This window comes from Dryobates pubescens, chromosome 3 (assembly GCF_014839835.1).
Source record: "Dryobates pubescens isolate bDryPub1 chromosome 3, bDryPub1.pri, whole genome shotgun sequence".
Taxonomy (NCBI): domain Eukaryota; kingdom Metazoa; phylum Chordata; class Aves; order Piciformes; family Picidae; genus Dryobates; species Dryobates pubescens.
Window position 1 is genome coordinate 49,265,300 of NC_071614.1, and position 21,893 is coordinate 49,287,192.

Consider the following 21,893-nt stretch of genomic DNA (forward strand, 5'->3'; position numbering starts at 1 on the left):
TCGCAGACTGCTCCGCGGGTACCGCTCGGGCCCGCAGCCCCCCCTAATGTTCATTCCACTAAGGACACCTGCATCGATGTGTGGCTTAAGCTGCACAGGAGAGTGCCTCAGGTATTCGTAAATCAATAAATCCCTCCAAGCTCCTTCAGGTCTCCCCGGTCCAGCCCTCCCTGTCCCCTCTCGCACCTGGGCTCTTTTCCCTCGCGGATCCGCCAAAGCCTCTCTGAGGCGCCTGCCAGGTCTCCATCAGCCGGAGCGCTGCCACAGATGCTCTCCAAGAGCGACTTTCGAAGCCCGCCAAGCTCAGCGGCGCCTCAGGCCGGGGTTGGTCCCGCCCGGGTCGGGCGCCTCCGGCCGCTCGAATTCCCGCGCCGCTTCCCTGGGAGGAGCCCGGGGCGCGTGCCGGCCCCGCGAGGCGCGGAGGAGGTGAGGCGGCCCCGCCCCGAGCCCGCCCAGAGCCTCAGGGCTCTCGGACTTCGCCGCCCGCGGTGAGACTCTCACCGAGCCTTCGGCCACCCCTGCTGCTCCCTGTATTAAATGTATCTACATCTGCAGATGTTCTGAGCTGCACAGGAGAGACCTCACGCCTAAATAAGTGAATTTAAAACGTCCCTCTCGGCCGCTCCAGGCCCCGCCTGCGCGAGCGCCCCCTGCTCCCCCTCCCGCGCCTGGCCAGGCTCCGCCTCCCGCGGCCGCGGGGCGCTCCGCGGCGCCCGCCAGAGCTCGCCGCCGGAGCTCTGCCCCGGGGCGGCCTGCAGGCTTTCCGCGGCCGCAGGCTGGGGTTCAGCTCTCGCGGCAGACCGAGCGCCTCTGCCCCCTCCGGATCTCGCGCCGAGCCCGGGCCGAGCGCTGCGGTGCGGCAGAGCTCTGGGGCGGCGCGCGGGGAGCCCCGCGGCACGCAGGGCCTGGTGCCGGCCGCGGCCCCGCTGCGGCGCTCACAGCAGCCCCGGCTCCAAGCCGCCCCCCCGCAGCCCTCTTCCCTGTCCCTCAGGACTCTCGCAGCCGCTCGGCACACCGCAGGCCGCCCCTGCCTCCCCCGCCCGGCTCTGTCCGGCACCTGCCCCCCCGCTCCGCGGCAGCCTGCCCTGCCCCCGGCTCCCTGCCGCGCCTGGGGCCGTCCTGCCTTGCAGGTCTCTTGTCCCAGCAAGCCCCTGGCCCCCTGCTGCGAAACGAGGAGGCGGGGAGGTGATAAAATATAAATTCTTCATGGATCCAAACGCCGCCGGGAAGGAGACACGAAGTGAGGGCAGCGACAGAGCCGGGGGCTCGGCGCCCGCGGCTGCCTCGGCCGGGCTCGGCCGCCTGCTCGGGCGGGGCACAGCAATTGGCCTCTGCGGTCCCGCAGCCACGGAAGCTGCATGCCGCAGCTCCGGGGCGCCGCCGCCTTCCAGCCTCTTTAGAAGAGGGCAGATAAAGGCTTTTTGCTTTCAAATCATTTTTTAGCCAATTGAAATGTTTCGTATCCATATCAGAACAAGAGAAAGCTCCTGTTCAGCTCCTCACACCAACACCTGCAAGTCTAAGTAATTTGTAAGCTGCCCCTCTCTCCTCCCCCACCCACCCCAAAGACTTCTCAGCTAGTTCAAGCATTCAGGGCACTTGGAGAGGAGGCAGCAGCACCGAGGACCGCCGTGGGACACAGGCCGCTGCACACCTGCAGTGCCGACACTGAGACACTGGGTGGCAGCACTCAGCCCTGCTGCGGCATCTGCTACTGTGCGCGGGGCGCCGCTCCCCCAGGCTCTGCGCAGGTTTTTGTCCATCTGCATTTTAGACTAAGACACACAAAGGAAAATCCACTGGCTTTTATTTGTATATGCACAACTTGTATTTCTATTTCAAACCCCCTGTGGCTCTGCTCAGGATGTGCTTTTCTGGAAGCCTTTCCAGATAACAGAGGAGATGCAGGGGGAGTCGCGTCAAAGCCTTTCTGCGTACAAATCGCTGTCCTTCTGCAATCTCTCGATAAACAGCACAGCTTCTCCTCTGCTGGAACACCTCACACTCACACTTACACTGCCCCAGGGCTTTCCCTCCCCTCCAAGAACGTTCAGGCATCTCAAGCATTCAGGTCTGCAAGCAGCCTTTGTGGGAGGCTGCCCCCACCCCTCCCTCACTGCTCCTCTGCTGCATCCTTGCCCACCCCCACATGGCATCACGGAAGGAAAGACAGAGACAGCTGAGGGGCTACCCTCCTGTTCTTTTTATCACCCCAAGCTGGGGACAGCCTTCAGGGTAAGGCTGAGCTTCGCTGCCTTTCTCTTCTCTCTTAAGAGCTGTTGCACAGCTCTGCATCGCCGAGAATGTCTCCCAGGACTGACAACCCCGAGATTACTTTGCAGTCAGTGCATTTATCACTGGCAATCACCAATTTCTTCTGTCTGTTGCTCTCATCAATTAAACCCTTTGATGGTCTCAGTGTGTTCTCCCCCTTCATCTGGTGTCTTCAGTGGAATTGCAGGATCTTAGATTTTGGGGTCTCGCAGCATTGGGGGGGGTCTCACTCTGGTGTTCATTGTCCCCCCTCTGCGTGAGGAAATGGCCTCAAGTTGTATCAGAGGATGTTCAGGTTGGCTATTAAAGAAACTTCTTCACTGAAAGCTTCTCAAACACTGGAATAGTTTCCCCAGGGAAAATAGTTTCCCCACTCCCGCAGATGCTTAGAAGAGTTGTAGTGCTGAAGGACAGGGTTTGGCATGAGACTTGGTAGAGTTTGTGAGCTGTTGGACTCCAGAATCTGAAAGGCCTTTTCCAACCCAAACGATTCTATCATTCTATAAAGCACTGACCTGCAGACAAGCTGATGAGCAACTTCCCTCTGATGAAAAGCTGCTGAACGAGTGCTCCTGCAGCCTCACCGACATTGGCACAAAACGCTATTTATAGTGTCCGGGTACACGTGAGCAAAACCACACCAGCACGACAAAGAAATAAGAACTTCTTTCCCATTCACAGCTTCCATCAGCAGGGAAGGTGCATTCCCAGGTCCCCATTAAATGCAATCAGCCTGACCAATCTTGTTAATCACGGCAGAAATGAATTATGCTGTGGTCTGGCTTCAGCTCTGAACTACTTCAGTGTTGAACAAGGACAGCTTATACTCACCGAAGTCACTTGGTGGGTTGTGTGCAAGGCACCTGTAGAGCTTAGGTCTCTGAGGTTCTTTACAGCCAAAATCAGACAGTTTCACATGACCCTAAACCAAATAAAAGAATTCAGAAGGATTGTGCTTGAAGAAAAGAAAAGGTTTAACAGCTGCACAGCCTTCTGAGCCCACAGCAGACTTGCACAGAGCTACTGTGAGCACCACTCTGCACGGCCTCAGCTGCAGACTGATTCACAGAATCAGCTAGGCTGGAAAAGACCTTCAGGATCATTGCATTCAACCTATGACCCAACACCATCTAATCAACTAACCCATGGCACTGAGTGCCTCATCCAGTCTGTTTTTAAACACTTCCAGTGACGGTGACTCCACCACCTCCCTGGGCAGCACATTCCAATGGCCAATCTTCTTTCTATGACAAACGTATTAATAGCAAGAGGAAGGGCAGGGACAACCTCCACTCCCTGGTGGACACAGAGGGGAATGTTGTAACAAAGGATGAGGAGAAGGCAGAGTTACTTAACAACTTCTTTGCCTCAATTTTTTCTAGCAGGACAGAATGTCTTCCAGACAGCTGGCCTGCAGAGCTGGCAGAAGGAGTCAGGGAGCAGCATAGTTTCCCTCTGTTCCAGAATGGGGTAGTTGGTGATCTGCTTAGCCACTTGGATCCCCACAAGTCCATGGGACCAGATGGGATCCATCCCAGGGTGCTGAGAGAGCTGGCAGATGAGCTGGCCAAGCCGCTCTCCATCATTTTTCATCAGTCCTGGCTCACTGGAGACATCTCAGAGGACTGGAAGCTGCCAACGTGGTGCCCATCCACAAGCAGGGCCGGTTGGATGAGCCAGGGAATTCCAGGCCTGTCAGCCTGACCTCAGTGCCAGGCAAGATTATGGAACAGGTCATCCTGAGTGCAGTCACACAGCACTTAGAGGATGGCCAAGGGATCAGGCCCAGCCAGCATGGGTTTAGGAAGGGCAGGTCCTGCCTGACCATCCTGATCTCCTTCTATGCCCAGGTGACTGCCTGGTGGATGTGGGGCAGGCTGTGGATGTAGTCTGCCTGGAGTTCAGCAAGGCCTTTGACACCATCCCCCACAGCAACCTCCTGGCCAAGCTGTCAGCCCCTGGCTTGGACAGCAGCTCTCTGAGCTGGGTTAGGAACTGGCTGGAGGCTGAGCCCAGAGAGTGGTGGTGAATGTAGCCACATCCAGCTGGCAGCCAGGCACCAGTGGTGTGCCCCAGGGATCAGTGCTGGGCCCCATGCTCTTTAACATCTTTATTGATGATCTGGATGAGGGCATCGAGTCCATCATCAGTAAGTTTGCAGATGACACCAAGCTGGGGGCAGGAGTTGATCTGCTGGAGGGTAGAGAGGCTCTGCAGAGGGACCTCGACAGGCTGGGCAGATGGGCAGAGGCCAAGGGCAGGAGATTGAACACATCCAAGTGCCAGGTGCTGCACATTGGCCACAACAACCCCATGCAGTGCTACAGGCTGGGGTCAGAGTGGCTGGAGAGCAGCCAGGCAGAGAGGGACCTGGGGGTACTGGTTGATGGTAGGCTGAACATGAGCCTGCAGTGTGCCCAGGCAGCCAGGAGGGCCAATGGCATCCTGGCCTGCATCAGGAACAGTGTGGCCAGCAGGAGCAGGGAGGTCATTGTGCCCCTGCACACTGCACTGGTTAGGCCGCACCTCGAGCGCTGTGTCCAGTTCTGGGCTCCTCAGTTTAGGAAGGAGGTTGACTTGCTGGAAGGTGTCCAGAGAAGGGCAACAAAGTTGGTGAGGGGTTTGGAACCCTGTGAGGAGAGGCTGAGGGAGCTGGGGTTGCTTAGCCTGGAGGAGACTCAGGGGTGACCTTATTGCTCTCTACAACTACCTTAAGGGGGGTTGTAGACAGATGGATGTTGGTCTCTACTCCCAGACAACTAGTACCAGAACAAGAGGACACAGTCTCAGGCTGCAATAGGGGAGGTTTAGGCTGGAGGTTAGGAGGAAGTTCTATACAGAGAGAGTGATTGCCCACTGGAATGGGCTGCCTGGGGAGGTGGTAGAGTCGCCATCACTGTAGGTGTTCAGGAGGAGACTTGATAGGGTGCTTGGTTGCATGGTTTAGTTGATTAGGTGGTGTTGGATGACAGGTTGGACTCGATCTTGATGGTCTCTTCCAACCTGGTTTATTCTATTCTTTTCTATGACAAATTTCTTCCTAACATCAAGCCTGAACTGCAAAATTGTTTTAGAATCATAGAATTGTTGGTGTTGGAGGGGACCTTAAGGATCATCCAGTTCCAAGCCCCCTGCCATGGGCAGGGACACCTCATACTAGATCAGGTTCCTCACAGCCAAATCCAGCCTGGCCTAAAAATCTCCCAGGGATGAGGCTTCCGCCACCTCCCTGGGCAACCTGTGCCAGAGTCTCACCACCCTCACGGGGAAGAGCTTCCTCCTGACATCCAATCTGAACCTCCCCCCTTCTGGTTTTTGTTCCATCCCCCCCAGTCCTGTCACTCCCTGACACCCTTGAAGTCCCTCACCTGCCCCATTTCCCCTCTTCTTCCCCTCAAACCCAGAGCACCTGGGCTGTGTTGGAGTCTCTTCCCACCCCAGGTGTGGCCACTTGGCCCTACCTACCCACTCCCCTTTTTAATCCCCTCCAGGAAAGGAAGAATCCCAAGCTGAGCCCATCTGGGCTAAGGATCCTCCTCTCATCCCTGGTGAGTGCCCCTGGTGCACACTGGGTGATGGTGGTGGTGACAACAAAGGCCGGGGGGCCTGGTGGCCCCAGCTGTTAGGAACAGGATTTGTGACTATTCCAACATCATCCATGGGTGCTGGCTGTGGCTCCTTGCTGGGAGCCACCACCTCTGGGTGGTGTCTTGGCTGGTTGAAGGTCTTGACTCCAGCTCCGGGCTGGGTGCCGGAATGGTGGTGGTGGAGAATAGAACAGAATAAACCAGGCTGGAAGAGACCTTCAAGATCATAGTGTCCAACCTATCATCCAGCAGGAGCTGTTTAGCCAGAGGATATTATGTTCATTACACTACTTTGACCTGGTGGCCCCTTGAGTCTGCTCTCATCATTCAAAAAACCTCTGCTTTTGTGCCCCATTTACAGACCACTTCTTCCCCCTCGCTGCTGCTTTTCAGAAATATGGAAAGAAAGGAGGGGAAAAGCAGTAAAGCAGATCTGGAAAATGCATTCACTTATCAATCAGCTCTGAACAGGAAACCCTCAGGAAGAGGGGCAGGTTCGAAAGTGAGAATTCACTTCTTATGAATCACAAGACAAATGTCAAAGAACAGACAGGACAAAACTGCATCTCCTCCCTTGTGGTTATGTTTCATGGTGGTAAATGCAAAGGGGACAAAAAAGTTCAAGCTGGCTTGTCAATCTCAGTCATGCTTCTCTACAGGAAGAATCACTGAGATGGGGACATTGTGACAAGTGAATACCCATCCTTCATACACAAATACAGAACTAACCAGGTTGGAAAAGACCTTGGAAATCATCCAGTCCAACCTATCACCCAACACCATCTCATCAACTAAACCATGGCTCCGACCACTGGTGCCCTCCTGCAATGTGCTCTTAAGGGAGGGAGAACCAACCAGCTTCTCATATTAGTTGTTTCTAGAGCTTCTGAGCTGGGGTGATAATTTTTTCATACAAAACAGGTACATACACACCCCCAAATCCCAAGGCTCTGTTGGATGCCAGCAATGTACCCAGGTTTTAAACGTGCTCGTTATCAGCATGTGCTAGTCCTCCCTTCCCTCCTACTTGTGTTTCTTCGGCCTGCAGCAGGCAGCAGCTAGGTCAATTCCTCCTCTTTAAACGCCGAGCTTGAGCCTCACAACTGTTCTTCAAATCTGGATGCCTGCATTGATTTTTCTCAGTGGCACCGCCAGCCCGCCAGCCTGTTGAGACATGTTTGCGCTCAAAAGGCAGTATAAATCTCAGGCGCCAGACAGCACAAAACGCTGGCCTGCCCTCTCCCAGGAGCCCAGAGGCCTCCAACACCCCCTAGCGCCGCGCTGCACGGAGCAGCTGAGGGTGCTCTGGCTGCGGCAGCACCCTGGGACGCTGCTAGAAGCGGGTGGAAAGTGTTTTCTGTGAGGCAGCCTACAAACAGCGATCACCAGGCGCCCCCCTGCCACCCTCCGGCCACATCCCCCCCAACCGCCCCCGGAACTTCACTCCGGTTCCGGTTCCGGCCCCGCCAAGCCTCCTCCCCGGCCCCCCCAGCACCTCCCCAGCCGCCCGAGCCCCGCAGCGCCTCACGCGGCCGGCTCCCATTGGCTACCTCAGAACGCCAGCGCCGGCGCCACCAATGGGCGGCGGCCACGGCGTGGAACACGCTGCGCGTGGGCGGGACGAGCAGCGTCCTAGCGGTGGCGGCGAAGGAGGAGGCGGCAGTCATGGGCGCGCATGCCGTGAGCCGTCTCTGGTGGGGTAGGAGCTGCGTGCCGCGGGGAGGTCCCGGGAGGGGGTCCCGGGAGGGGGTCCCTGAGCTGCCGGGTTTGCAGGGCTGGGTTTGCAGATGCCCGCTTGGGGAGGGCTAGGTCTAGCGCTCGGGAGTGTGCAGGCCGCTCTCCGGGGATGCTGGCGGCGTGGACTGGGGGGCAGTGCCTGCAGCCGCGTTTCGGCCCGTACGGTCCGAGCCGTTTCCCGTTTCCGCCTTCTCGGTGTTTACTGGAGCGCGGGTGAACGGCCTGAAGACGCCAGCAGCCACAGCAAAAGCTAACCCCGCGGTGTGTGTTCTTCCTTCTAATAAAATCCCGTCGTGCTTTCGTGAGGCGGCGACGTTTCGCTTGCCTGGCTGCCCTGGCCTGCGATCCAGTGCCGTAGGGGCATCGAGAGTAGTGACTGGAGACAAAGGAGAACCCAGGGGGAATTGTGCTCTCCCTCCCCTGCCGCCGGGGCTCGGTGCTGAATCAACCGGTGACGCCGCTGGGCAGTTGCTTCCCGACTGCTTTAGAGGAGCGCCGGCGCTGCGCGGAGCTCCGCGCATGGCCGGGACGGGAGAGCTGTGCTGCAGGAGTGGGTATTCCGAGGAGGAATTTCACAGAGCAGTCGTCATCCCGTAGACAATTTCCACCCCCCTCCCCCCCCGATTTTCCAAGTTATAACCGATTGTAACTACTGGTAGCAGCATGGGGTTGTCTTGATTGGTTTGACAGCACACCTATGTCGTTTGCTTACATTAAGAACAACTTTAGAGATTATAGGAGATTAAATTTTTTTTTTTTTTCGTTTAGCCTTTGTATCAGGACAGATTTGCATTTTCCTGGCTTAGATGCTTGTAGGAAATTAATTTGCTTAAGTTGAATTATGATCTCTAGAAGAGACTGTGATATGGTATCTAGAATAAACCAGGTTGGAAGAGATCTTCAAGATCATCAAGATCAATTAAACCCTGAATATTTCACAGTCAAAAGGATCAGGGCTGATGGAGTGCTGCTTGTGTGTAAGCATCCTGAAGGGAGAGAGCCAATGTAATAACATCAGTCTGGTACTGGGAACTAACTAGGATCACCCCCAAACCAAAGAGATTGTGTCCTAGGGCTAGAAGCAGCTATGAAGAGGGGCATGTTGGGCTGCAATCTCTGGCCTGAGAGGCGTTACTTCTGTCAGTTTCTCTTGCCTTCAGAACAGATGCAATGCAACTGGCTTTTCTTGAGTGGGACCGGTAAGGCACAGATGATTCTGTGCAGGCTGTGTGCTGTGGAGTTTCCACATCACTGATCTGTACCTTTCTCTCGTGTTCAATCTTGAGACAGAATGGGCAGCTTCCTATGCAGGTAACCACCTAGGGCAAAGCTGCCTTTTTTTTTTTTTTGCCTGTGTGTCCAAGCTCTTACTTCCCCCCCCAGTCTTTGGTGGATTAAAACAAGTCTTTTGCTGTGTGGATTTTGCTGAGAGAGATGCTTGTCAATTTTTATCAAGTAATCTCTCGATCTCTCTGTCTAGGTAGAAGCAAGGATGACAAGGTTTTGAATGCAAACTCTCAAGCAATAATTAGATCCAGAAGTGGCCACAGTCTTTCTTAAGAGAAAGCAATCTCCTTGTGTATTTTCATGATTCATTTTTGGATAAGCATTCTAAGAGTGCTTGAGCTGGTCACCAGAGAGGTTTAAGTGTTCTCCAGTCTGTTGCTAGAGAGATGAATCAATGGTGGGCTAATATCTTCTTGAGCAAGAATGAAGTTGCTCCTTATTTACACTACCAGTGCATCAAGTGCTGGTCCTAAAAGCAGTGTAACTGTACTAAAACTAGTTGTGATGGTCCTGCATGATGTGATCCAGAGAAAGATGGGTCTGAGTACCTGCTGTGCAGGTGTGGACAATAGGTTTAGGAGTTTCTATAAGAAAGAACTGAAAGGAAATGTAGCTGGTCATGGAGATCTGTGGCAGTACTGCTGCTCTGCTACTCCAGTAGTAGTTCACAGTAGCAGTGCTGATGGGATCCTCTCTGGAGAACCACAGTGGGAGTGGTATAACTCCATCTGTCTTTAGGCCCTGAGAAGGTATTACCTGATTCCGTGGAATTGTAACTTGAGTGAGGAGGGGAAGCATATATCTTGCCTCAGCTGCTTTGTTTTCCTGGTCAAAAGGAAATATCTTTCCTGTTTGGTTTCATTTTATTTTACTTTCCTTGATGATTTGCAGGGGGTTGGGAGAGGGTCTAGCCATGGCAACAGGAGAATCATGTGTTCTGCAGGGATGCTGATTGGTTTGCTGTTTGTTCTAGGTGCCGTGACCTGCACGTTGTTCCTGGCAGTTAAGGCTTTGTATTCGGCCAGCGATGATGTGATCGAGCTGACACCAACTAACTTCAACAGGGAGGTCATCCAGAGTGAGAGCCTGTGGCTGGTGGAGTTCTACGCTCCGTGGTAAGGGTTACAGCTGTGCACTTGCTTGCTCTTGTCCTGAAGGAGCTGCTGATCAGTCCAGGGTTTCATTCAGTTGTTGGCATTAGAGTTGTTGATTTGAAAGCCTCATGACAAACTGTAGTTAGGATTCCTGTTCTAAACATCCTCTTGAGGGAAAAATGAAGGAATTGGTTTCAAGTTGGCCAGTCCTTGAGTTGGCAACCACAAAACCTTCTGCGACGTTTCGCTGCTTACATTTTTCTGCTGAAGCCGCTATGAAAAATGACTGATCAAAGTGCCATAGGTAGGTGAGCAGGTCCCTGCCTTCTGTCTGTGGGTACCTGATTCTGATGTGAGAGCACAGATCTTCACAGAGTTCACAGTGGGAATTTCCAGTTTCCGTTGAAAGATACTGGCTTCGTACAGCTTAATTTAGCACGTCTGTCTCCCGTGCTGCTCATGTCCAAAGCGTGGAGTCTGTTGCATGTACATTCTGGTGATGTATATTCCATCTTTGCACAGATTCTCTGCCTTACTGCCTTCCAAAGGTCCATGTTCTGGAGAAAGGGGCCTTTCATTTCAAAAGCCTTACTCTGCCTGGATTAGGCGAAAGTTTACTGTGCCTCTCCTAGTGTTGCTGCAGCTTTCTGGGCAACAGGAAGCTTTACAGAACAATGGCAATCAAGTGTAGAACAGGGACAGTAAATTGGCAGCTCCTCTTTCCCTGCAGGCTTGTGATGCTGTCATTATACAGTAGTTGCCAGTCAGCTGTTGGTCTTTTCCCCCAGACATCTCCAGGCAATGCTGTGCTAGCAATTCTTGGTAGTCAAGAAGTTACCTCTGGAATAATTTTTTCAGACCTCATCACTGGTCTGATCTAGCTTGCCATGAGCAGACTAGTTTGCAGACGGGGATTTTGGTGCTCATTTGCCTCTTTGTGAGGAAAGACAGATAGCTGTTGAGATGTGTGCAGTGTGTGTCTGTGTGCACTTACATAATGCATGTGGACATTTCTTCACAAGCCCGAGTGGGGATGTGAAATCGTGGCACAGCCTTTTCCCCTCTTCACGAGTCGATCTGAAGTCTCCTGCGGTTTGCCATAAGTGGCTGTTCTGTATTTGCAAACCCAGAGACTGCTCTGTGTTGTGAGGTAGTTGTCAGGTCTGAGTGACGATTACTGGTTTGTTGTGTTTGCTTTTTTCCCTTCTAAAAGGTGTGGTCATTGTCAAAGGCTAACTCCTGAGTGGAAGAAGGCAGCAACAGCATTAAAAGTAAGTTTAATCTTTCAAATGTGTTTGTGGCAGTGGTTTGTCGTCTGGCATAGGAAGTTGGAGGTAGGGTTTGGTCCCCAAAGTCATACCACCTTAATGGCACTCTGCACAGCCAGAGAAGTGGTCAGCCAGAAGTGCTTAAGGCCAGGATTTTTGTGGGGTTTTCAATTGTATTTTATTTTGTTTTGTTTTTTTAAAGAAGCCATTGAATTTTAGAGGAAGGAGTTGAGTGTTGTCCATGTGAATTCCCATTGCTGTTTTCCAGGGCTGCTTTTAGTGGTACCAGAAGACATTACAATCCAGGCATCCTCCAAAATAGTGTGTTTCTCCTTTCTTCCTCACCAAACAAAAAAGAAAGCCCAGCTGAAAACCACAACAAACAAACAGCCCCCCATAAAGAAATAAACAAGGCCCAACACTACTCCCACCACCCCCAAAAAACTACAAACCCAAACTACTGGAGGTTCAGTTTGTCACAATATGAAAAGAAATGGACATTTGCTGTTGCCTTTGGGAGAATAGCATTGTTCTTGTGGTGACAGTTCTCTCAGCCTCCCAATAACTCTTTCTCCACCACACACAGAGTATGAAATGCACTAATTCGCTGTAGAAAACTTACATTTTGTTTTCTCTTCCACAGGGTGTAGTGAAAGTGGGTGCAGTTGATGCAGATAAACATCAGTCCTTGGGTGGACAGTATGGAGTCAGAGGGTTTCCGACTATCAAGATATTTGGAGCCAACAAAAACAAAGCAGAGGATTATCAAGGTGAATGTGATGCTCTTTCATGTGTTGCACAGCTAAAAGACTCTGCTCAGTAATGATGGTCGCTGTCAGTGCGGTCTTGTGTGGTAATCCCTTCCTGTCTGGTGGTTGTGGTAACTGAGACTTGTTCCACCAAATTAGTGTGGAATGGCAGGCCCACTTCCAGTCTGTAGTTGTTGGTGGCAGGCAGGCAGCTCCGAAGAATTATTCCTTCCTTCCTGTCAGACTGGGCACTCGCCAGTCTCTGGCCATCAAATAAGGTGGGTGCTTTACAAGTGGAATAGAGCAATCTGCTCATCACATTTAAGCCAGTGATGTCCCACCACTAGTATCGATCATATCTGTCATAGCCCAGTCCTGCTTTTCCTGACAAATCCTTAAGAGTGAGGGGGTGTTTCTAATGGAGTCACTAATAGCTCCTTTTGCTGCATTGCAGGTGGCAGGACCAGCGATGCCATTGTTGATGCTGCTCTGAGTGCTCTCCGGTCCCTGGTGAAAGATCGTCTTAGTGGCAGGAGTGGAGGATACAGCTCTGGGAAGCAGGTATTTGAGGAACTGTGTGCTTGTTTTCAGCTGGAGACTCTCCTTGACAAGAGATGGGAGCTTGTGCTCCTCTCTTGGTTCACAGAATAGTTGAAGTTAGAAGGCATCTCTGCAGGTTGTCTAGTTCAGCCCCCCTGCCCAGTGCAGGGCCATCTAGAGCAGACTGCTTGAGGCTGTCCCCCATCAAGTTATGAATATCTCCAAGAACTGAGACTCCAGATGAACTGTACTCTTTGGGCAAACTGTTGGAGTGTTTGATCAGCCTCACAGCAGAAAAGTGTTCTCTTTTGTTTAAATTCAATTCCTGTATTTCAGCTTATGCCCTTTTTGTCCTGACACTGGCCCTTGTAAAGAGTCTGTGTGTTCTTTATTCCCCTCCACTTGAGTATACATGGGTAAGATCCACACTGAGCCTTCTCTCTTTCCAACAGCGCAATCCCAGGTTTTCAGTTTCTCATCATATGTCAGATATTCAGAGTCCTTCATCAGCTTTGATCCCTGGCTGGACTTGCTCCATGGTGTGCCTGCTTCTTGTACTGGGGAGGCCTGAGCAAGACACAGCACCCCAGGTGTTTCTTACAGGGCTGAGCAGATGAAAGATAGCCTCTCCAGACTGTCTGGCAGCTCTCTCTAGTGCAGTTCAGGAGGCTGTTTGCTTTGACACATGGATGCAGTGCTGTCTCACATTCAATTTGTCCACCAGGACCCCCAGGTTCCTTTCTCAAAAGCTCCTTTCCATCAAGTCAAGTCCTCAGCATGTACTGGTCCATGGAGTTGTTCTTCCTCACATGCATCAGGGACCCTTTGAGGACCCCTTTAGCCCCATTCTCCATCTGGTTGAGGTACCATTGCCGGTCTAAGCTAGATGGAGGAGGTTGTTTTAATTTGGTAGTGTTCTGAAACTGGCTTGTGGGGTTTCTCCCTGAAGGTAAACTGAAAAGCTTCTGTCTTGTACTGCTGCTTCTGTGTGGGTGTGGTAGGTTGAGAGAGGGCTTAGCTCTCCCTCCTCCACAGAGTAAGAAACCACAACTAGCCCAGTCGAAGAGCAAAGCTATATATTTACAAGCATATATGGAAAGCAGGTTATATATAACACAATATGTACAGGTATTTACAATATATACACAGAAATATACAGCAAAGAGAAATAACACAACAAAAATCCCTCCCCGAGGGAGGGATCCCCTCCCTGTAACCCCCTCTCCCCCCCCCCACCTCCCTTTTTCCCCAAAAAGGGGTTAGAGAGAAAGAAAGGCAAGTTACTAAGGAAAAGAGTTGTTAGTAAGCTTCAAAAGCCCATGCAGGATTAGGTTTTGCTTATCTGAAGGCCAACTCCAGCAGCTCGCAGAGAGAGCAGGCAGGGAGAACAGGCTGAAACACCAAACTCCCCCAACTCCCAAACCAAACTAAACTGAGGAAAAAAAAAATTCCAACTGCTCCACAATCTAAAGCTGCATTTTGTCTATCCACCAATGAAATTCGTTTAGAATATCAGAATGTTTTGGTTCTAGTACCGAAAACATTTAGCCAGTGTGTTCCAGCAGTGTTTGTTCTTAAAGGCACAGTGTCAAACAATCACAGTGGGGCAAGTACACATCAGCATCTTCAGGAATGCTGAGTGGGCTGTACCCTGCAGTGTGTGCTGCACTCATGTGTTTGTTTTGCCTGTAAGTCTGGGCACACTGGAGTGAGGGGGCCTGGAGAAGGTTTTTGTTCTTGGACAGGTGAGAACATGAAGAACTGGGGAAGTTTCCCAGAGCCTCTTAGTCAGTTTAACCTTCCTGGCTGCTGCTTCAGAGTGCTGTGGTGGCAGTGTTGTGGCAGTCCTAACGTGGGAGAGTTGTATGACCTAACGCTGCCCGCTTTGCGGCTCGCTCAAACAACGGCCATTTGGCACAATGTGACGTGCTGGAGGTACCTTGTATGGGAAACCAGTTCCTGTTCCTGCTGTTAGGGTGGGTTTATGTCTTGCAGAGCCGAGAGAGCGGAGGCGGAGGTAAGAGGGATGTGATCGAGCTGACCGATGACAGCTTCGACAAGAACGTCATCAACAGCGACGATGTCTGGATGGTGGAGTTCTATGCCCCGTGGTGTGGGCACTGCAAAAAGTAAATGAGGCTTTTCTGTGACAGTTGGATTCCCATTAGTGCTCACTTGTGTGTGATACCCTTAGTCCCCTAGAAGAGATCTTGTATCTCTGGTGCAGCAGAAGTGTTCTAACAAAAGTGCCTGTGCTTCTGCTCACAGCACCCTGCTGCTGCTCTGGCTGCACTCCTCCTTAGCAGTAGAGCACCCAGTTACCAGTGGAAAAAAGATCCAGAAGTTGTATTAACCTGATTCCTTCACTTTCCTTTGGGATGACCCTCCCAGCTGGCACGCTCTGCAGAGACTTTGTGTTTTGTCCAGAGTGCTTTTTCGCCTGGAACGTGCTCTGTAATGCTGAGATGTGGTATGCTTTTGCTAGCTCTCAGAATGCTCAGAGCACTGGTGCTGTCTTTCAGCCTGGAGCCAGAATGGGCAGCTGCTGCCACTGAGGTGAAGGAACAAACAAAGGGAAAAGTGAAGCTGGCTGCAGTAGATGCAACAGTCAACCAGATGCTGACAGGCCGATACGGGGTGAGTGTGCTCTGCAGTGCTTACAGCTTGCCTTCCATCCCCGGTACGTCGGGTTTTCTTTCAGCGCTCGCTGATCCTGTTCCTTAATCTGGTGCCACTTAAATGTTTTGTGCTAAAAGTAATGTTAAGTGATGTTGCTGTTTTCCACAACTAGTTTGTTCCTGAATGTCAGTAGTAATACGGACAAGTGGAGTGAGAGGAAAGGAGCAAAATGCAGATGTTGCTGATGAAAAAGGATATTTATGTCTCTAAGATCTTTCACAGCTGCATCTGATATGTGGGGGCACTCCTTGTTTGGCTGTGCATCTCCAGAACCCCAGCAGGTACCCACATGTCCTGAAGCTGGTTACCGGCGATCACTGGCAGTGTTCGCTGTCTCGACTGGCTGTGTTCTGCACATGGAGGGAACTGATTATTCATTTTTAATGCAGTGCAGGGAACTTGCTGAGTGCTGCTTAGCTCCCCTGTGAGGTGGCAGTTGGCAGGATCCCTGAACGAGTTTTACTGGCAGCATAGCAGAGGGAGCTTAAGGGCCCCTTGCTGCTGTGTAGGGGGTACAGTGCTGTCCCTCCACAGACAAAGGGGACAACAATCTGATAGTATGGAGTCCTCATGATACTTCAGCCTGCAGTGCTTGGTGTGCCTAGACATGACACCTGAACGGTGTTTCTGTGTGCATTAAACTTGGTTTGTGTTTCTGATTGTGCGGGAAGCTACAAAATCGTTCCAGTGCAGTTAGAGCATGCTGTGAGACCTCATCCATGCAGATGCTAAATCCCCTCCCTTTCTTTCAGTCTAGAGCACATTAGAGTAGCAGGTAACCTCCACCATAAATACTTGGATTTATTTGAGCTGATGGCTTAAATCTGTCTTGCAGATCCGTGGATTTCCTACCATTAAAATCTTCCAGAAAGGAGAAGACCCTGTTGATTATGACGGTGGCAGAACTCGGTCTGATATCATTGCTCGTGCTCTGGACCTGTTCTCTGATAATGCACCACCCCCCGAGCTCCTGGAGGTACCTCTGCATCACTCTCTCAAATTGCTTTTCCATCATGCCCTTTGCAGGAGTTCTTACACACCTGTAACTGTAGATAAGACAGGCTGGGTGTGTTGCTTGTGCACTGGTGTGCCACAGAAAGTCAAGCACGGACACTTGCATCATCAGCTTTCTGTTGCTTCATTTTGTTGTGTAAACCAGTTGTTGGCTGAAAGCACGTCAGGGGTGATACAGTGAAGGCACTGACAGGATTGGACCAGGGAGTCTGAATCCTCTTTTGTAAAAGTGCAAAGCTTGGGTTCTGTGCCCCATCATTTTTTTTTGAAGGGGGCAGGGTTTTGTTGTTTGTGAGCTGTCTGTTAGGAGATGTGTGATGACCTCTCTTGTGTGCTGTCCAAAAAAGTTCACCCTCTGTATGGCAACTTCTAGTTTCAGATTGAAGCTGATAGATTCAAAATGGTCATCATTTGTCTCCAGTGGGGTACATGCAAGACAACCCATTGGTACAGAGGAAGGAAAAACAAAAAAACAAACAACCAAGCCCAACCCCCTAAAAAGCCAAACTATGCCACCCTGGTACTGTTGATCAACTTACAGAGATGTTTTTCAATGGTGTTCACTTAATCCTTGTCACCCTCTTGCCAGGTCTACTGTCAGTGTGCTTTATGATGTACATAATGGCAGCAAATGTATATCACTCATGTGCATATATTGGAGCTGTGTGCTTAGAAGTGTTTTTTTACTAGTAGGGGTGCACAGTCGAAGCCTGGAGGCAACTGCTGTAGATAAAGGGGTTGATTCCTTGGTTTTTAAGGTAGATCACACAAAACTGGTATTGCTGTTAAAAGCAGATGAAGCATCCTGCCCATCAGTAGGTGTGGCAGCCTGCTGGCTCTCCTTACCCTTGCAGTGCCGTGAGTGAAGCCTGCAGGCATGTCTGTAAGTCTGGGGGTGCCATTTCCAGCCCTGGCCCAAGGACAGTGATTTGGCGCTGACTGACCTCTTGCAGTGCTCTCTGTGAGCCCTGTTCCTTACTTTCCTGCTTCTGCAAACCTCCACAGATGGCTTTGTGGACTTTCTGTGATTAGCTTTGTGTTGGGGGACCAGTGGAATAGGAGAGGCTTGTAAGCTTTTGCGTCAAGTTGTTTCAGTGCTTCCTACCTTGTAGCGTGGAATTAAGGGGCTGCTGGAGGGAAGTGCCATCACTACTGGGTAGCCAAGCCTTGCTCTCACTGGCTTTCTGCTGTATTCTCCTAGATAATTAGTGAAGATGTTCTGAAGAGCACTTGTGATGCTCACCAGCTCTGCATCATTTCTGTCCTGCCTCATATTCTTGACACAGGTGAGCATACAAGCAAGCAGGCTTCTGTAAAGCGTGTAGCTGTGGTTCTGAACTTGTTGAAATTCTGTCTATCAAACAGGAGCTTCAGGGAGGAATTCTTACCTGGATGTCATGTTAAAAATGGCTGAAAAATACAAAAAGAAAATGTGGGGGTAAGTGTCCCTGTAGACTGGTTGTTGTGGAAAAGATGTGAGCATGTGTAGAGAGATGGGGAGGTGATTTGTGTGGCAGCAGTTTGCCTGCAGACATGAGGGATTGCCTATCTGGGTGTTTCACTGACTGCAGTGGGAGAGGGGGGTGCTGGGGCTTCAGAATAAACTGAGGGGTGTTTCTTTTAATCCACCTGTCAAATCCTGCATTTGCAAGTGACATTCAAGCACTAATGAGAGCAGCTTACGTATCTGCTGTCTTTTGCTGGTGGCTGAGTCTGCCAGTATCACTGTTGAATTCTTTTGAAAAAATAACTAAAAATTGCACTTTATTGACAAAGTTCCATGCTCTCAAAGGGGCAGGCCAGCATGCTTTGCCTTTCTCCTCCTCTCAAGTGGAGGTTAGGATCTCTGGAACTTCTCTAGGAAGTGAGACAGCTGACTGCTGTGGAAAGGGGACCCAAAGGCTTGAAAGCCTGAGGGAAAATGCTGAAGTTGGATGGTTCTGGAGGTTCCTCAAAGGGATTTGCAAAGCATTAGAGGAACTGACACCTGACCAGTGAGGAACTAATACTGAGTGAAATCCTGGTCTTGCAGTCTTCAGCCAGAAATCCTCTTCAGTGGGATTTGGGCAGGGCTTTGGCATGCTTAGATAGCTGACTTGAGCCAGTTTAAACTTTGCCTAATACAGGCTACAGTGTAGAGAATTGTTCATTTGTAACATAGTTCTGTGCCTGGACCCCTTCATGGCCATCCTGCTGCAGCTTCCTGTGGCTGTGGGCTTGAGGCTAGTCTGGAGGTGTTGTTGAGGAACTTCTCTTCTGTGACATGGTTGAAAATTGGAACCCTTTCCCTGCTGACTTCAGTAAGAGTTGACACTGTCAAGGGCAGTTCAGAGCCCATCCTGAACTCTGCAGATCTGCAAGATACAGAATGACTGTAGTGCCTATCCTAATTACTAATTTTCTGTTTTATCTTCTCCTCAAGGTGGTTGTGGACAGAGGCAGGTGCTCAGTCAGATCTTGAGAGCTCTTTGGGGATTGGAGGCTTTGGGTATCCAGCAATGGCAGCTGTTAATGCTCGGAAGATGAAATTTGCCCTTCTGAAAGGATCATTCAGTGAGCAAGGGATTAATGAATTTCTCAGGTATGAAATCTTTTAAGTGACTCACATTTTTGTGGAACTGGGGCTGTGACTCTTCAGACCAAAATCTCTTCTGGATCAGATGAGATTTACACAGTTCAAAGAATTAAGACAATAGGCATTCATTGGAATAAGGGAATGATTTCAGTGGGGATTGCAACTAATAAATAAAGCAGTCTGTTGGTTTGTGGTAGACAGAAGTAAGAAGCTGGCCTTGTAGGCTTAAATGGTTATTTTAGCACAACTTCTGAAAACAATTTGAAAACAGAAGTGAGCTTTGGTGTTGAAAAGTATTTTGGTTCTCTTAACCCAAACAAGCTGTGTGGGCACACACTGTGTGGGCACAGTGTGGGAGGTTCAGGCTGGATGTTAGGAAGAAGTTCTACACAGAGAGTGATTGCTCATTGGAATGGGCTGCCTGGGGAGGTGGTGGAGTCACCATCACTGGAGGTGTTCAGGAGGAGACTTGATAGGGTGCTTGGTTGCATGGTTTAGTTGATTAGGTGGTGGTGGATGATAGGTTGGACATGATGACCTTGAAGGTCTCTTCCAACCTGGTCTGGTCTATTCTATTCACAGCTGCTGCAGCTGGCTGTGAAATCGGTGCCCTGCGTGAGGCTTTTGTAACCTAGCAGGCAGCCTCAGCACTCCTGGCCAAAAGGAAAGGAACTGGCACCGAGAAGAGCATAAAAATTGTAGCCTCCACCTAGGGAGGAGTCTGTTTGTTCATTTTATTTGCCTCTGATACAGTGCAAGGGATTATCTTCTCAGGCTTAGTGTTGAGCTTTGTGAGCAAAGCTAGCTGACAGTGGAGTGTCACAAAGCAGAAGCTATTACCTCCTACCTCTTGTAACCCCTGGAGGCTTCCTCTCCACAGTAGTTCACTGGTGACTGGAAGTAACAGTTGCAGGGGGCCTCTGAAATTGCATTATAAACCCCCCTTGGAGTTGCTTTAACTGATAAACAGCAGTGTTAAAGGGGCTGTGTTCATCCACGACTGCTGCAGTGCTGAAGTGTCAAGTGGGGTGACTTGCACAGTTGGTCTGTTTGGATCCAGTTATGACTTTGCAGTGTTGCTTGAAGAGCCCTATCACTTTCTGCTTATCACTTGGAAAAGCTTTTGCTTCCAGAGAGTTCAGATTGCCTCAAGAAATGAGATCTCAGAGGTAGCTTCCTTTTGGCTGAAGCAGGCACTGTCCCAGGTGAATGGAGACTGGAGAAATGTCTTACATTGAACTTTTTTGTTTTGATTGGTTGGTTTGTTTCTTTTCTCAGGGAACTATCTGTTGGTCGTGGCTCTACAGCACCAGTGGCAGGTGGAGCTTTCCCTAAAATTCATTCAGTTGAACCTTGGGATGGCAAAGATGGTGAGGTAAGAGGTGCTCCATCTCTAGAAGTGCTGATGATCTGCTAGGTTCAGAAGTGACAGGACAGAATAGCTAAGAACTGTCCAGGTGAAAAGTCGTGTGGCAAGTTCCGGGCACGCTTTACCACCATCTAAATCCTGCCACTGGACCAAACACTGCTCACCTGACGTTGTAGCCAGGTACTGCCTGGCTGTTAGGATGTGATCTGAAAGCTGAATTTCTTGAGGCTGGACCTTTGCTGAGTGAGGGTGGTGGTAGTGCATGTATTCAAGAGCTGAAAGGAGGCTTTACTTCTGCAATATGCTGACCTTGCCATCTTCATGTCAGAAAGTGTGTAAGGTAAAGCCTGTGTAATAAATAACAGGGGGATTCAGACTGTTCTGAGGGTTCAGCACTGCTCTAAAAACCCAGTTACTACAATCCTTTGATCTGTTTCAGAAGGAATGAAAACATAGAATATTGGAAGTAGTTTTGTTACGTACTTGATCTGCATTTGCCTCTATATCTGCAATGTAGAAAACAACCTTCCAGTCTAAATTCTGGTCTGTTGCACTTCATACACTTTGAGTTTTTGCCAAAGAGCTGACAGGAGAGAGCTTTATTTCCAGGATCGAGTCGTCTTCTTTCCTAGTCGGTGGTGACCCCGGTGTTCAGTTGTTCCAAGCGTGTGCTTAACACCTTCCCTCTCCACAGCTTCCTGTCGAAGATGACATTGATCTCAGTGATGTGGATTTGGATGACTGGGATAAAGATGAGCTGTGATGTCTTCAGGAAACTTCTTTTCTTGGGAGAGTTTGTGCAGCAGTTTGCAGCCTGGTTCACTATCAGATGGGTATTCCAGTGGCCTTTTCCTGGAGAAATAGCAGCTGGCACACCGTGCTGTTTGATGCACTGCAGCAGTGAGAACTGTACACATCTCAAGAAAACATTGCAGAAATTCTATGAATTGTCATAACCAGTAAACTTGATTGTACTCTGTGTAACAAATACTTTGGGGACAACATGGGTATTTCTTTGGAACATCTGGGGGTTTGCTTTGTTGGTGGTGTGCCGAGTGTTACTGGGAGCTGTTAGTGTAACCAATTCTGAATACAATTTTTTTTTAATGGAGGTGGAACTTTGTCAGCATCTGTTTGAATTAAAGAATAAAACAATATTTTTGACACACACTCTTAGTCTCGTACAGAGAAACAAAGGTGAAGGTGGTAAAAGCTATCCCGGTTCGGATGACTCTTCAACTAGACTAGAGAGACTGGTGCAGAGGGAAGTCCTAACCCACTCCCTTCTGTGAGTGACCTTGGTCTGGCTTAAAGCCTGGTCAGACAATCTGAGCTGTAGTCTTCCTGTAACTGTTCCTTCTCAGGGCCTTGCTCTGCGCCAGATCGTTAATTCAATGGAAGTGGAGCTGCTGCTGCATCGGGAGGCGCTGGTGGTCTTTTCCCCAGGATTAGTTGATGAAGCTGATGCCCATTTTAGGGTGTGAGGATGTCCAGGTGCTAGCAGAAAAACACCACGGTGCTGTTTCCAGCAAATGGGGTAACATTTCTTTGCTTCCCATCTGGCATTGTCTCGACTGGAGATTGCTATTTCCTTGGAAGGGGAATCAGGATGGGGAAGGGGGATGGTTACTGCTGCTTTTTTAATAAAAGCACTCCCACGTGTTGTTCTCCGTGCCTCGTGTACCGGTGTCCAGTGACCCTCACGTGAGTGGCTTATTCG

The 21,893-nt window shown here is 50.3% G+C and overlaps 2 protein-coding genes across 2 annotated transcripts; both read left to right on the plus strand.

The window, feature by feature from the left end:
• Window positions 1-267: 267 nt before the first annotated feature.
• Window positions 268-2,320, plus strand: LOC128899914 (translation initiation factor IF-2-like). The gene is made up of 4 exons (XM_054180183.1): window positions 268-488; window positions 629-908; window positions 992-1,185; window positions 2,275-2,320. The coding sequence occupies exons 1-4, from the start codon at window positions 268-270 to the stop codon at window positions 2,318-2,320; spliced, it is 741 nt and encodes a 246-aa protein (XP_054036158.1).
• Window positions 2,321-7,484: 5,164 nt separating this feature from the next.
• On the plus strand, window positions 7,485-21,519 carry PDIA6 (protein disulfide isomerase family A member 6). Its single transcript, XM_054180119.1, has 13 exons — window positions 7,485-7,560; window positions 9,859-10,000; window positions 11,193-11,250; window positions 11,891-12,017; window positions 12,451-12,557; window positions 14,532-14,665; window positions 15,059-15,173; window positions 16,051-16,191; window positions 17,431-17,515; window positions 17,595-17,667; window positions 18,652-18,810; window positions 20,083-20,179; window positions 20,868-21,519. Exons 1-13 carry the CDS (start codon window positions 7,527-7,529, stop codon window positions 20,934-20,936), a joined length of 1,341 nt encoding a protein of 446 aa, XP_054036094.1. The 5' UTR covers window positions 7,485-7,526; the 3' UTR covers window positions 20,937-21,519.
• Window positions 21,520-21,893: the final 374 nt, after the last annotated feature.

Bases quoted from the DNA above. Each gene is read 5' to 3' on its own strand.
- PDIA6 (XM_054180119.1), top strand. From the start codon at position 7,527: ATGGGCGCGCATGCCGTGAGCCGTCTCTGGTGGG. The intron at 14,666-15,058 runs GTAAATGAGGCT...GCTGTCTTTCAG, and splicing joins TGGTGTGGGCACTGCAAAAA to CCTGGAGCCAGAATGGGCAG. The intron at 20,180-20,867 runs GTAAGAGGTGCT...CCCTCTCCACAG, and splicing joins GGGATGGCAAAGATGGTGAG to CTTCCTGTCGAAGATGACAT.
- LOC128899914 (XM_054180183.1), top strand. From the start codon at position 268: ATGCTCTCCAAGAGCGACTTTCGAAGCCCGCCAAGCTCAGCGGCGCCT. The intron at 489-628 runs GTGAGACTCTCA...CGGCCGCTCCAG, and splicing joins CTCGGACTTCGCCGCCCGCG to GCCCCGCCTGCGCGAGCGCC. The intron at 1,186-2,274 runs GTGATAAAATAT...TTCTCTCTTAAG, and splicing joins CGAAACGAGGAGGCGGGGAG to AGCTGTTGCACAGCTCTGCA.